Source organism: Rhinoderma darwinii, chromosome 4 (assembly GCF_050947455.1).
Source record: "Rhinoderma darwinii isolate aRhiDar2 chromosome 4, aRhiDar2.hap1, whole genome shotgun sequence".
Lineage (NCBI taxonomy): Eukaryota > Metazoa > Chordata > Amphibia > Anura > Rhinodermatidae > Rhinoderma > Rhinoderma darwinii.
Genome location: NC_134690.1, coordinates 410,446,445 through 410,462,168, shown reverse-complemented (window position 1 = coordinate 410,462,168; position 15,724 = coordinate 410,446,445). Strand labels below are relative to the sequence as shown.

At 46.8% G+C, this 15,724-nt stretch overlaps 1 protein-coding gene across 3 annotated transcripts in view; it reads left to right on the top strand.

Annotated features, from left to right (window-relative positions):
* The window catches only part of LOC142760355 (phosphofurin acidic cluster sorting protein 1-like), a 278,801-nt gene that overhangs the window by 82,210 nt on the left and 180,867 nt on the right, over positions 1-15,724 (top strand). For all 3 annotated transcript variants that reach the window (XM_075863541.1, XM_075863540.1, XM_075863542.1), the window contains one exon: positions 4,900-4,983. In XM_075863541.1, the coding sequence (XP_075719656.1) occupies positions 4,900-4,983 (84 nt within the window). The remainder of the gene's footprint in view (positions 1-4,899; positions 4,984-15,724) is intronic.

The following is a 15,724-nucleotide window of genomic DNA, read 5'->3' as shown; positions in this document are numbered from 1 at the left end:
AAGATCCTGCTTGTATTTTGCCTCCAGGTATAATCATTTCCTCGATCGATTCTGATTTAGTCTCTGAAATTGCTGCTGATCAAGGTTCAGCTCCCGGGAACCTTCCTGAGAACAAGCTGTTTGTTCCCCTGCAATTCCGGCTAAGGGTACTTAGGGAAAAACATGACTCCGCACTATCTGGTCATCCAGGCATCCTGGGTACCAAACACCTCATTACCAGAAATTATTGGTGGCCTGGGTTGCCTAAAGACGTTAAGGCCTACGTCGCCGCTTGTGAGGTTTGTGCTAGGTCCAAGACTCCCAGGTCCCGACCAGCGGGCTTACTCCGTTCGTTGCCCATTCCCCAGAGACCTTGGACACATATCTCCATGGATTTTATCACCGATTTGCCTCCATCCCAAGGCAAGTTGGTGGTGTGGGTGGTGGTAGACCGCTTCAGTAAGATGTGCCACTTTGTGCCCCTCAAGAAACTACCCAACGCCAAGACGTTGGCTACCTTGTTTGTCAAACACATCCTGCGTCTCCATGGGGTCCCTGTCAATATTGTTTCGGACAGAGGGGTACAATTTGTTTCATTGTTTTGGAGAGCCTTCTGTATGAAGTTGGGGATTGATCTGTCCTTCTCCTCTGCCTTCCATCCTGAAACCAATGGCCAAACGGAGAGGACTAATCAATCTCTAGAACAATACTTAAGGTGTTTTGTCTCTGACTGTCAATATGATTGGGTCTCATTCATTCCCCTCGCCGAATTTTCCCTTAATAACCGGGTCAGTAACTCGTCAGGGGTCTCTCCCTTTTTCTGTAATTTTGGGTTTAATCCACGGTTCTCCTCCGTTTCACCTGGTAGTTCCAACAATCCCGAGGTAGAGGTCGTTCATCGGGAACTGTGCACAGTCTGGGCCCAGGTTCAGAAGAACCTAGAGGCGTCCCAGAGCGTACAAAAAACTCAGGCTGATAGAAAACGTTCTGCTAACCCCCTGTTTATGGTCGGGGATCTGGTGTGGTTGTCGTCTAGGAACTTGCGTCTCAAGGTTCCGTCCAAGAAGTTTGCTCCCCGGTTTATTGGGCCGTATAAGGTCATTGAGGTCCTCAATCCTGTCTCCTTCCGGCTGGAGTTACCCCCGTCTTTTCGTATACACGACGTGTTTCATGCCTCCCTCCTTAAACGGTGCTCCCCGTCCTTGGCTCCCTCGAGGAGACCTCCTGTTCCCGTCCTCACCCCTGAGGGGGTGGAATTCGAGGTGGCCAGGATTGTGGACAGCAAGATGGTCCAAGGCTCCCTCCAGTACCTGGTCCATTGGAGAGGTTACGGGCCCGAGGAGAGGACTTGGGTACCCGCCCGGGATGTTCACGCTGGGGTATTGGTCAGGAGGTTCCACCTGCGTTTCCCCAGTAAGCCAGGTCCACTTAGAAAGGGTCCGGTGGCCCCTCATAAAAGGGGGGGTACTGTAAAGGATCTGCCAGGCACAGCTTCGGGGTTAACTCCCTTAATTAATCAGTCAGCACCTGAATCTACATCCCTCAGTGCTTGTGATTCTTTTTCGTGTGGTTTCCTGGCCCAGCTACAGCTCCTTCTATTTTGATCCTGCTCCATACAGACCCTGGCTTACTGACTACTCTTCTGCTCTTCGTTTGGTACCTCGCACACTCCTGGCTTGACTCGGCTCGTTCACCACTCTGGTTGCTCACGGTGTTGCCGTGGGCAACTGCCCCTTTCCCTGGCTTGTATTCCCTTGTATGTTTGTCGTGTTTGTCGTGCACTTACTGAGTGCAGGGACCGCCCAGTTGTACCCCGTTGCCTAGGGCGGGTCGTTGCAAGTAGGCAGGGACAGAGTGGCGGGTAGATTAGGGCTCACTTGTCCGTTTCCCTACCCCCCAGTCACTATAGTTTTCTTGTCTTTTAACGCATTAAATACACCATCGAAATATCCTTTATCTTGACTTTTTCAATGACGTTTCAATGGCTATTGTTGTGTGATATCACGCTGCAGCAAGTTATCAGAGTCCAGATAAAGATGGCTACATCCGTATGTGGTGAAAGTATGTGGCTGATTGGTGGAAGTATATGATGAAAGTATGGGCTGGGAGTATGTGGTTTATTGGTGGGAGTATGTGGTGGAGCTATGTGGTTGGTGGGAGTATGTGTGGAAGTACGGCTGTAGCCAAGTTTATCTGGACTCCGATAACTTGATGGAGCAAGATAAAACACAACCAAAGACATTGAAAAAGTAAATTTTAAAGTTTCTTGCCACTGTGTATTTGAGTTAAAAGTCAAGATAAAGATGGCTACATCTGTACTTCCAATATATACTTCGACCAAGCAACTACATACTTCCACCACATACAGATGTAGCCATCCATATGTGTTTGGTGTAAAATATCGGTGGAAGTATGTGGGTGACTGTGGATTATCTGTGGGTGACTGTGGATTATCGGTGGAAGTATGTGGGTGACTGTGGATTATCGGTGGGAGTATGTGGGGGACTGTGGATTATCGGTGGGAGTATGTGGGTGACTGTGGGTTATCGGTAGAAGTATGTGGGTGACTGGATGATCGGTGGGAGTATGTGGGTGACTGTGGATTATCGGTGGGAGTATGTGGGTGACTGGATGATCGGTGGGAGTATGTGGGTGACTGTGGATTATCGGTGGGAGTATGTGGGTTATCGGTAGAAGTATGTGGGTGATTGGATGATCGGTGGGAATATGTGGGTGACTGTGGGTTATCGGTGGGAGTATGTGGGTGACTGGGTTATCGGTGGAAGTATGTGGGTGACTGTGGGTTATTGGTAGAAGTATGTGTGTGACTGGGTTATTGGTGGAAGTATGTGTGTGACTGGGTTATCGGTAGAAGTATGTGTGTGACTGGGTTATTGGTGGAAGTATGTGGGTGACTGTGGGTTATTGGTAGAAGTATGTGTGTGACTGGGTTATTGGTGGAAGTATGTGTGTGACTGGGTTATCGGTAGAAGTATGTGTGTGACTGGGTTATTGGTGGAAGTATGTGTGTGACTGGGTTATCGGTAGAAGTATGTGTGTGACTGGGTTATCGGTAGAAGTATGTGTGTGACTGGGTTATTGGTGGAAGTATGTGTGTGACTGGGTTATTGGTGGAAGTATGTGTGTGACTGGGTTATCGGTAGAAGTATGTGTGTGACTGGGTTATTGGTGGAAGTATGTGTGTGACTGGGTTATCGGTAGAAGTATGTGTGTGACTGGGTTATCGGTAGAAGTATGTGTGTGACTGGGTTATTGGTGGAAGTATGTGTGTGACTGGGTTATCGGTAGAAGTATGTGTGTGACTGGGTTATCGGTAGAAGTATGTGGGTGACTGTGGGTTATTGGTAGAAGTATGTGTGTGACTGGGTTATTGGTGGAAGTATGTGTGTGACTGGGTTATCGGTAGAAGTATGTGGGTGACTGTGGATTATCGGTGGGAGTATGTGGGTGACTGTGGGTTATCGGTAGAAGTATGTGGGTGACTGGATGATCAGTGGGAGTATGTGGGTGACTGTGGATTATCGGTGGGAGTATGTGGGTGACTGGATGATCGGTGGGAGTATGTGGGTGACTGTGGATTATCGGTGGGAGTATGTGGGTGACTGGATGATCGGTGGGAGTATGTGGGTGACTGTGGATTATCGGGGGGAGTATGTGGGTGACTGTGGATTATCGGTGGGAGTATGTGGGTGACTGTGGGTTATCGGTAGAAGTATGTGGGTGACTGGATGATCGGTGGGAGTATGTGGGTGACTGTGGGTAATCGGTGGGAGTACGTGGGTGACTGGGTTATCGGTGGAAGTATGTGGGTGACTGTGGGTTATCGGTAGAAGTATGTGGGTGACTGGATGATCGGTAGAAGTATGTGGGTGACTGTGGGTTATCGGTGGGAGTATGTGGGTGACTGGGTTATCGGTGGAAGTATGTGGGTGACTGTGGGTTATTGGTAGAAGTATGTGTGTGACTGGGTTATTGGTGGAAGTATGTGTGTGACTGGGTTATCGGTAGAAGTATGTGTGTGACTGGGTTATCGGTAGAAGTATGTGTGTGACTAGGTTATCGGTAGAAGTATGTGGGTGACTGTGGGTTATTGGTAGAAGTATGTGTGTGACTGGGTTATCGGTAGAAGTATGTGTGTGACTGGGTTATTGGTGGAAGTATGTGTGTGACTGGGTTATCGGTAGAAGTATGTGTGTGACTGGGTTATCGGTAGAAGTATGTGGGTGACTGTGGGTTATTGGTAGAAGTATGTGTGTGACTGGGTTATCGGTAGAAGTATGTGGGTGACTGTGGATTATCGGTGGGAGTATGTGTGTGACTGGGTTATCGGTAGAAGTATGTGTGTGACTGGGTTATTGGTAGAAGTATGTGTGTGACTGGGTTATCGGTAGAAGTATGTGGGTGACTGTGGGTTATTGGTAGAAGTATGTGTGTGACTGGGTTATCGGTAGAAGTATGTGTGAGACTGGGTTATCGGTAGAAGTATGTGGGTGACTGTGGATTATCGGTGGGAGTATGTGGGTTACTCTATAGGTGGTCTTGAAGCCTCAACTCTTTCCTCCCCACTTAGATAATGAAGGGTTCAGCCTCCCCCCCCCGTTCACCTGACAGAGCCAGTTGGTTGATTGTGTAACGATTTCTCTTCTAGACAAGTGGATATTGTGCCCATTAAATAGTATATAAGACCTTCGTATTGTAATGTCCTATAGAAGATGAAGGTCACTGGTGGGAATAATGATGTCTGAGGAGCCTCTGAATTAAGGGGCATCATAATAAAGGACACCCTGCGCGCGGTATAGCGGGGTGTTCTGCGCAGTTGGCGCTTCTCTGCTTGCTGAACTTGATGCGATAGACTTGTAGGTGTAAGTGTCATAATGCGGCTCCGTTTCTCCTGCCCAGGATGTAGATGATGAAGATGATGAGATGAGGAGGCCGAAGAAGTTCGTACGGAAGCTGATACGCAGCACCTCGCTGAGTCGCCAGGTAATTACGGGATGTGGGATACCGCTTGTGAGATTATAACCAGTCGTGTGTGTTCATGTAACGCCAGAGCCAAGTCATTGCGCTGTGTTGAAGCTTCACCCCCGGGGTCACCCTGTTACATAGCGGGGTCACTGCCTGGTCACTAGTCATCGGTGTCAGGACAAGGTGCAGTATTCTGGTATTTAGGCCTCATTCAGACCGGCGTATTGGTAAACGTCCGAAAACTTCCTTAAGACGTCGGCATTACGGATCCAGATTTTCTTTTAATAGAAAACCGTAGCAGTGTCAACAAGCCTGGAATTCTACTCGTATCGATCATTTATTGGTGGGTGACCAGAGCAAGAAAAAAACGTTTGAACGTTCCTGGTGAAATCCCTGTTACGCATGAAGTCGCCTTTCCTGTTGCTTTTCTTGTACGGATTTTCAGCTTTATATTGTTTTCTTCTCTATCCACACCCAAAGCAAGCAGACATCTTTCTGGTTCCTTTTTGTAGTCTGTGGTTTATCTACAAACCACAATCAATCAAATGACCTTAAAGCTCTGACTGTAAGGCGATGTTCACACACTTAACAAAATACGGCTGAAAAGACGGAGCTGTTTTCAAGGGAAAACAGCTCCTGATATTCAGCCGTTTTTTAATCAAACTCGCGTTTTTCACCGACGTTTTTGGAGCTGTTTTTCTATTGAGTCAATGAAAAACGGCTCCAAAAACAGCTCAAGAAGTGACATGTACTTCTTTTTATGGGGCATCTTTTTATGCGCCGTTTTTCGAAAGTGAGGCATAAAAAAATGCCCGGTCGGAACAGAACGCCATATTGACCTTAATGGGCAGATGTTTGTAGGCGTTCTGCTTCAGATCTTTCGGGACGTTTACGGCCCGAAAAACGGCTGAAAATAGTCCGTGTGAACATACCCTAACTATCATCAGAGCCCCCACAATGCACTTCTGTTAAGGTGTCGCTCCTCCGCAGCTTCTGCAGGTTCGGCTGCTCCAGGTTGTAATATGTATTCTCACATCTAAATCCGATCGATTTTTATCCATTTTGGTTGTGAAATTTGGTGTGAAGTGCGTTTGACCAACATGAGCCCCGAGCGCTTATGTGGGGGCACTAACTGGAGCCGTGGCCCCATGAAAATACTTAATTATTGGATAGGAGACCATGTTTCTCGTGTACTACAATCTGCTAGATGGGGAAGATGCTGAGTGTTCCCCAACCTCATTGGATGCACTAGGGGCACAGATGGAAGGTTCAGGGAGGCACCAGAGGTAGGCTACGTGACGTCTGTGGACTGTGCCACGCGACCTCTGTGGACTGTGCCACGCGACCTCTGTGGACTGTGCCACGCGACCTCTGTGGACTGTGCCACGCGACCTCTGTGGACTGTGCCACGCGACCTCTGTGGACTGTGCCACGCGACCTCTGTGGACTGTGCCACGCGACCTCTGTGGACTGTGCCACGCGACCTCTGTGGACTGTGCCACGCGACCTCTGTGGAGTGTGCCACGCGACCCCTGTGCCACGCGACCCCTGTGGACTGTGCCACGCGACCTCCTATCCCTCCTTTATATCTATTGACTGGTAATCTGATGTCGGAGTCACGGACACAGAAGTGATAGAGAGAAGTGTGAGTAGAGGATAGACTGCCTGGCTCCCTTAGGAGGGGCCCTATGATGGCAGATGGGATCTTTGGGTCATCTCCTCCACTATTCCATAGTAATTTGCGAGGTCCTGTAATAATTGATGGAATGCTACTTGTTGGTCATAAGAGGATGAAAGCATTTCTACTCTGCTCTTCCTACTAGGTTACTAAGAAGAGCATACACCCACCCAACCACCCATTGATCCATCCATAGATATGATGGGCAGGTTGAGGTTCTGGTGCAGTAGATATGATGGGCAGGTTAAGGTTCTGGAGCAGTAGATATGATGGGCAGGTTGAGGTTCTAGTGCAGTAGATATGATGGGTAGGTTGAGGTTCTGGAGCAGTAGATATGATGGGCAGGTTGAGGTTCTGATGCAGTAGATATGATGGGCAGGTTTAGGTTCTGGAGCAGTAGATATGATGAGCAGGTTGAGGTAATGGAGCAGTAGATATGATGAGCAGGTTGAGGTTCTGGAGCAGTAGATATGCTGGGCAGGTTGAGGTTCTGGAGCAGTAGATATGCTGGGCAGGTTGAGGTTCTGGTGCAGTAGATATGATGGGCAGGTTGAGGTTCTAGTGCAGTAGATATGATGGGCAGGTTGAGGTTCTGGAGCAGTAGATATGATGGGCAGGTTGAGGTTCTAGTTCAGTAGATATGATGGGCAGGTTGAGGTTCTAGAGCAGTAGATATGATGGGCAGGTTGAGGTTCTGGAGCAGTAGATATGATGGCCAGGTTGAGGTTCTAGTGCAGTAGATATGATGGGCAGGTTGAGGTTCTGGAGCAGTAGATATGATGGGCAGGTTGAGGTTCTGGAGCAGTAGATATGATGGGCAGGTTGAGGTTCTGGAGCAGTAGATTTGATGGGCAGGTTGAGGTTCTGGTGCAGTAGATATGATGGGCAGGTTGAGGTTCTGGAGCAGTAGATATGATGGGCAGGTTGAGGTTCTGGTGCAGTAGATATGGTGGGCAGGTTGAGGTTCTGGAGCAGTAGATATGATGGGCAGGTTGAGGTTCTTGTGCAGTAGATATGATGGGCAGGTTGAGGTTCTGGTGCAGTAGATATGATGGGCAGGTTGAGGTACTGGTGCAGTAGATATGATGGGCGGGCAGGTAGAGGTTCTGGAGCAGTAGATATGATGGGCAGGTTGAGGTTCTAGTGCAATAGATATGATGAGCAGGTTCAGGTTCTAGTGCAGTAGATATGATGGGCAGGTTGAGGTTCTAGTGCAGTAGATATGATGGGCAGGTTGAGGTTCTTTAGCAGTAGATATGAGCAGGTTGAGGTTCTAGAGCAGTAGATATGATGGGCAGGTTGAGGTTTAGGTGCAGTAGATATGATGGGCAGGTTGAGGTTCTGGAGCAGTAGATCAGATGGGCAGGTTGAGGTTCTAGTGCAGCAGATATGATGAGCAGGTTGAGGTTCAGGTGCAGTAGATATGATGGGCAGGTTGAGGTTCTGGAGCAGTAGATATGATGCGCAGGTTGAGGTTCTAGTGCAGTAGATAAGATGAGCAGGTTGAGGTTCAGGTGCAGTAGATATGATGGGCAGGTTGAGGTTCTGGAGCAGTAGATATGATGGGCAGGTTGAGGTTCTAGTGCAGTAGATATGATGAGCTGGTTGAGGTCTTGGATAAGTAGGTATGATGGGCAGAGCACTCACTATAGGCTGCTGTTTCCTGTTCTGCACAGCTTTTTTTCAGCTTTCCTGTGTAGACTGGGACTAGGTTAGCAAAGTCACCTCATTATCATTAAAGAGTTGACAAGTTAATGCCAGCTCTATTGTACTGCTGAAGGACTAAATAAGGCTGTATAGTAACACTATACACACAGATAAGGCACCATATGCAACTTTCCTGCCACTCCTTGGTATCAGGAGGGTCTGTGCTCCATCTCTTCCTGCAAACTACAATAATTTATGACATTTCCTCATTAATTCTAATTGCAGCTGCCATATGTCCTCCCCTATACAGACAATACAGGAAGTGTGTGCCTCCAATATGTCCTCCCCTATACAGACAATACAGGAAGTGTGTGCCTCCAATATGTCCTCCCCTATACAGACAATACAGGAAGTGTGCGTCTCCAATATATCCTCCCCTATACAGACAATACAGGAAGTGTGCGTCTCCAATATATCCTCCCCTATACAGACAATACAGGAAGTGTGCGTCTCCAATATGTCGTCCTCTATACAGACAATACAGGAAGTGTGCGTCTCCAATATATCCTCCCCTATACAGACAATACAGGTAGTGTGCGCCTCCAATATGTCCTCCCTTATACAGACAATACAGGAAGTGTGCGTCTCCAATATGTCCTCCCCTATACAGACAATACAGGAAGTGTGCGTCTCCAATATGTCCTCCCCTATACAGACAATACAGGAAGTGTGCGTCTCCAATATGTCCTCCCCTATACAGACAATACAGGAAGTGTGCGTCTCCAATATGTCCTCCTCTTTACAGACAATACAGGAAATGTGCGCCTCCAATATGTCCTCTATACAGACAATACAGGAAGTGTGCACCTCCAATATGTCCTCCCTTATACAGAAAATACAGGAATTGTGCGTCTCCAATATGTCCTCCTTTATACAGACAATACAGGAAGTGTGCGTCTCCAATATGTCCTCCCCTATACAGACAATAGAGGATGTGTGCGCCTCCAATATGTCCTCCCCTATACAGACAATACAGGAAGTGTGCATCTCCAATATGTCCTCCCCTATACAGACAATACAGGGAGTTTGCGTCTCCGATATGTCCTCCTCTATACAGACAATACAGGGAGTGTGCGTCTCCGATATGTCCTCCTCTATACAGACAATACAGGAAGTGTGCGTCTCCAATATGTCCTCCCCTATACAGACAATACAGGGACTGTGCGCCTCCAATATGTCCTCCCCTATACAGACAATACACGAAGTGTGCGCCTCCAATATGTCCTCCCCTATACAGACAATACAGGAAGTGTGCGCCTCCAATATGTCCTCCCCTATACAGACAATACAGGAAGTGTGCGCCTCCAATATGTCCTCACCTATACAGACAATACAGGAAGTGTGCACCTCCAATATGTCCTCCTCTATACAGACAATACAGGAAGTGTGCGTCTCCAATATGTCCTCCCCTATACAGACAATACAGGAAGTGTGCGCCTCCAATATGTCCTCCGCTATACAGACAATACAGGAAGTGTGTGTCTCCAATATGTCCTCACCTATACAGACAATACAGGAAGTGTGCGTCTCCAATATGTCCTCCCCTATACAGACAATACAGGAAGTGTGCGCCTCCAATATGTCCTCCTCTATACAAACAATACAGGAAGTGTGCGCCTCCAATATGTCCTCCCTTATACAGACAATACAGGAAGTGTGCGCCTCCAATATGTCCTCTATACAAACAATACAGGAAGTGTGCGTCTCCAATATGTCCTCCCCTATACAGACAATACAGGGACTGTGCGCCTCCAATATGTCCTCCCCTATACAGACAATACAGGGAGTGTGCGTCTCCAATATGTCCTCCCCTATACAGACAATAGAGGATGTGTGCGCCTCCAATATGGCCTCCCCTATACAGACAATACAGGAAGTGTGCATCTCCAATATGTCCTCCCCTATACAGACAATACAGGGAGTTTGCGTCTCCGATATGTCCTCCTCTATACAGACAATACAGGGAGTGTGCGTCTCCGATATGTCCTCCTCTATACAGACAATACAGGAAGTGTGCGTCTCCAATATGTCCTCCCCTATACAGACAATACAGGGACTGTGCGCCTCCAATATGTCCTCCCCTATACAGACAATACACGAAGTGTGCGCCTCCAATATGTCCTCCCCTATACAGACAATACAGGAAGTGTGCGCCTCCAATATGTCCTCCCCTATACAGACAATACAGGAAGTGTGCGCCTCCAATATGTCCTCACCTATACAGACAATACAGGAAGTGTGCACCTCCAATATGTCCTCCTCTATACAGACAATACAGGAAGTGTGCGTCTCCAATATGTCCTCCCCTATACAGACAATACAGGAAGTGTGCGCCTCCAATATGTCCTCCGCTATACAGACAATACAGGAAGTGTGTGTCTCCAATATGTCCTCACCTATACAGACAATACAGGAAGTGTGCGTCTCCAATATGTCCTCCCCTATACAGACAATACAGGAAGTGTGCGCCTCCAATATGTCCTCCTCTATACAAACAATACAGGAAGTGTGCGCCTCCAATATGTCCTCCCTTATACAGACAATACAGGAAGTGTGCGCCTCCAATATGTCCTCTATACAAACAATACAGGAAGTGTGCGTCTCCAATATGTCCTCCCCTATACAGACAATACAGGGACTGTGCGCCTCCAATATGTCCTCCCCTATACAGACAATACAGGGAGTGTGCGTCTCCAATATGTCCTCCCCTATACAGACAATAGAGGATGTGTGCGCCTCCAATATGGCCTCCCCTATACAGACAATACAGGAAGTGTGCGTCTCCGATATGTCCTCCCCTATACAGACAATACAGGGACTGTGCGCCTCCAATATGTCCTCCCCTATACAGACAATACACGAAGTGTGCGCCTCCAATATGTCCTCCCCTATACAGACAATACAGGGAGTGTGCGTCTCTAATATGTCCTCTATACACAGAATACAGGAAGTGTGCGTCTCCTATATGTCCTCCCCTATACAGACAATACACGAAGTGTGCGCCTCCAATATGTCCTCCTCTATACAGACAATACAGGAAGTGTGCGCCTCCAATATGTGCTCCCTATACAGACAATACAGGAAGTGTGCTCCTCCAATATGTCCTCCCCTATACAGACAATAGAGGAAGTGTGTGTCTCCAATATTTCCTCCCCTATACAGACAATACAGGAAGTGTGCGTCTCCAATATGTCCTCCTCTATACAGACAATACAGGAAGTGTGCGTCTCCAATATGTCCTCCCCTATACAGACAATACAGGAAGTATGCGCCTCCAATATGTCGTCCTCTATACAGACAATACAGGAAGTGTGCGTCTCCAATATGTCCTCCCCTATACATACAATACAGGAAGTGTGCGCCTCCAATATGTCCTCTTCTATACAGACCATACAGGAAGTGTGCGACTCCAATATGTCCTCCCCTATACAGACAATACGGGAAGTGTGCGCCTCCAATATGTCCTCCTCTATACAGACCATATGGGAAGTGTGCGCCTCCAATATGTCCTCTATACAGACAATACAGGAAGTGTGCGTCTACAATATGTCCTCTATACAGACAATACAGGAAGTGTGCGCCTCCAATATGTCCTCCCCTATACAGGAAGTGTGTGCCTCCAATATGTCCTCCCCTATACAGACAATACAGGAAGTGTGCGCCTCCAATATGTCCTCCTCTATACAGACAATACAGGAAGTGTGCGCCTCCAATATATCCTCCCCTATACAGACAATACAGGAAGTGTGCGCCTCCAATATGTCCTCCTCTATACAGACAATACAGGAAGTGTGCGCCTCCAATATGTCCTCCCCTATACAGACAATACAGGAAGTGTGCGCCTCCAATATGTCCTCCCCTATACAGACAATAAAGGAAGTGTGCGTCTCCAATATGTCCTCCCCTATACAGACCTTACAGGAAGTGTGCGTCTCCAATATGTCCTCCCCTATACAGACAATACAGGAAGTGTGCGTCTTCAATATGTCCTCCCCTATACATACAATACAGGAAGTGTACGCCTCCAATATGTCCTCCCCTATACAGACCATACAGGAAGTGTGCGCATCCAATATGTCCTCCTCTATACAGACAGTACAGGAAGTGTGCGCCTCCAATATGTCCTCTATACAGACAATACAGGAAGTGTGCGCCTCCAATATGTCCTCCTCTATACAGACAATACAGGAAGCGTGCGCCTCCAATGGTGGCCGGTCACGATGTATTTCTCATATCTACCGGGCGGGTACGCTCTGCTGCCTACAGACTCTCTAAGAGCAGAAAATGTCACAGGTAAATTTTCCATTTATTTTATTTCCTATGGAAGCACACACGAGATTTACCAAAGCCCAGGTAGGGTGGGATGTCCATCCAGAGCTGCGAACTGAAGGTCCAAAGGTAAACTGGCTGGAGGCAAGACTGTCCTAGTTACATAGTACGGTTGAAAAAAAGACATATGTCAACATGGCCGGCCCTCTATGTCAATCAAGTTCAACCAATAGATGGGAGAAACTATAGAACTTTGTTTTACCCCTATTAATCCAGACGAAGGTTAAAAAATAAATAAATAAATAAAAAAACATAAGCCGATAACCAATCTTCTTTAAGAAGGAAAATTTCCCTCCTGAACTCAAGTGGCGATGAGACTGGATCATCGTTCACACAAGATTCTATACATTGACATAGGCGCTGATAGCCATCTCCTGTTTCTGCTGTGATTAGCTCCTGAGGTCGGCTATTCCACAGGTTCACGGCTCTTACAGTAAAGAACCAGCTCCTGAGGTCGGCTATTCCACAGGTTCACTGCTCTTACAGTAAAGAACCAGCTCCTGAGGTCGACTATTCTACGGATTTACCGCTCTTACAGTAAAGAACCAGCTCCTGAGGTCGGCTATTCTACGGATTTGCCGCTCTTACAGTAAAGAACCAGATCCTGAGGTCGGTTATTCCACGGATTCACAGCTCTTACAGTAAAGAACCAGTTCCTGAGGTCGGTTATTCCACGGATTCACCGCTCTTACAGTAAAGAACCAGATCCTGAGGTCGGTTATTCCACGGATTCACAGCTCTTACAGTAAAGAAGACTTGTCGCATCTGGAGACTGAACCCCTTTTTCTGTGGATGGAGGGAGCGCCCCCATTGTCTTTTGAGGGGATTTTACATGGAATAATATTTTTCCATATTTTTTGTGTGGGCCGATGTCCCCCTTATGGCCGTCTTCTAATGGTTGTAGAAAGTAGGAGACGATCAGCGGCCGGTTTGACAAATGTCTCCTACAGTCACTCTTGCTGATTATGCCCACGGCGCAGCTTTACCTCTTTACCTCTGGGATTTAAAAGAAAATGGTCTGATCAGCAAGAAAATCAGCATTTCCCGTCCATCTGGTAAGTGGAGCTTTACTCGCCTTCTTGTCTTCTAGTCTGAAGTCCTTGGTTCTCTGTGAGATGTTAATAGTTGTGGTCGCCTGTACGTGATGCGTCCCTTTTACTCTCCAGGATTAGGTGATGGGTGGAATGCCGGTAACTCAATGGCCTGACTTCTCTATGCTGGAGACAAATCCTCGGGAACAGCTCTAGGAAGTGTTCTAAGAAGGATCCTGTCTGCAAAAATACGAACATACGGTTCATTAGAGGCCAAGGCCTGGATTTTGCTTTTTTGCAGAAGCAGCTGCAATTAATGAGTGTTTTCCAAGAACCGTAATTTGATTTAAATGGTGTCCAAGGGTTTAAATGGAGCAGACACGAAAGCTCCCCGAACTGTAAACCTAGTCCAGGATGGAAAGAATGGTTATTAAACATCTTCTAATTAATGGTTCACTAGAAAGGTCTTTAGGCCGGAACGATGCCGAGGCTGCATTCCGGCCTCTAACACTATTCCCATTGAGGCCTTTCTCAACCCCATCAAGGGGCAATTGAAGAATCTATGAACGGGAAGGGTGCCGGCCGTCTAACAGAACACCGATCTCTTCCCCTAGATATGGACTGCTGAGATCACTTTCAAGTTGTGTTCTGCCCAACTCCCAATTTTCTTTCTCTCTTGCGGCAGGTGAAGGGACCTCATTCCACCTGGACTGTTCAGGTAAGATAGTGGGGTCATATTGTCGGATTGAATAAGAATGTTATTCCAACGGATATGGTTTTTGAAGACAAGAAGAGAAAGCCAGACAGCCCTCATTTCAGGAAATGCTAGATTCTCAGAGCCCATTTCCCTTGAATCTAAAGATTTTGATATACCGCACCCCAATCTTTCACAAATGCCTCTGTGGTAATCATCAGGTCTGCCTTGAAGAAGAGATGGAGAAGAGATCCACCACCTTGATTCTGTTCTTGTTGCTGAAAGATTCATGACAAGCGATCCCATTTTTGGAGTAACTCCTATTGGAGCTCCCTTAGATGTAGTCTGGACCAATGGACTGCCTCTATAGTGTAGGACGAGATACCGAAGGTCGTTTCTCTGGGAAGGAAAACTGTTAAAGTTGAAGAATCTAAAACTGTGCTGGAGGATCGGACATGACTAGCTTTATTATAGACCCATGGTCTTGAATGCAGGCCAATGTTTTGTTGACATTGTCTTTCAGAACTGCTATTGAGGAGACTTTGAGGAGCCAATACAAAATGTACATTAACCCTGGTATCCGAGATTTAACGCTATGATCTTTGTAAAAGAGCCGGGAGCCGATGAGATTCCGAACTGTAAAATGAAATTGAACAACTTGATGGTTACTGAGATTTTTCCTGTCTTCTTCGTTTATTGAGATGTGCAGATGTGTCCTTCACATCTACTGTTACCATGTCATCCATTGTGGTCCAGCAGATACGTAGCCCATTTATGATTTCCATTCTGAAAGCACGTTTCTGAAGAAGTTGATTGAGATTTCTCGTGTCTAGGAACAACCGGAGCTTCTTTTCTTTTGAAACGAAAAATCTATGTGAGTAGACACCAACTTGTTTCTGACTGGTAGGGACTCTCTCTAGAGTAAAGTCCTGAACTATGCTAAGTAACCAAAGACTTAAAGAATGGTTGATTTCAAAACTTGGGTTTTGGAAGATTCAAAAATTTCAGACGTAAGCCTGAGCAAATGTTCCGTAGAACCCATTCTCGTCTGTGACGGACTCCTTCCAGGTGGGAACATTTTTTTTCGGTCTGCCAATTATTGGATTCATTCTTGACTCGTCATCACAAATTCTGTCTTTTTGGGGACAGATGACCAATTCTTATTTTTTTTTTTTTTTTAAAACTGATTCCGGTTTCTGAATTTGTCCTGGGCCTAAACTTTTGCTTAGGCGATGGAAAAGTAAAGGTCTTCCCATCATGGACCAACTCCAAATTATTAGATGAGTGGGTTTCAAACAATTTTCTTAGTTCAAATGGTAA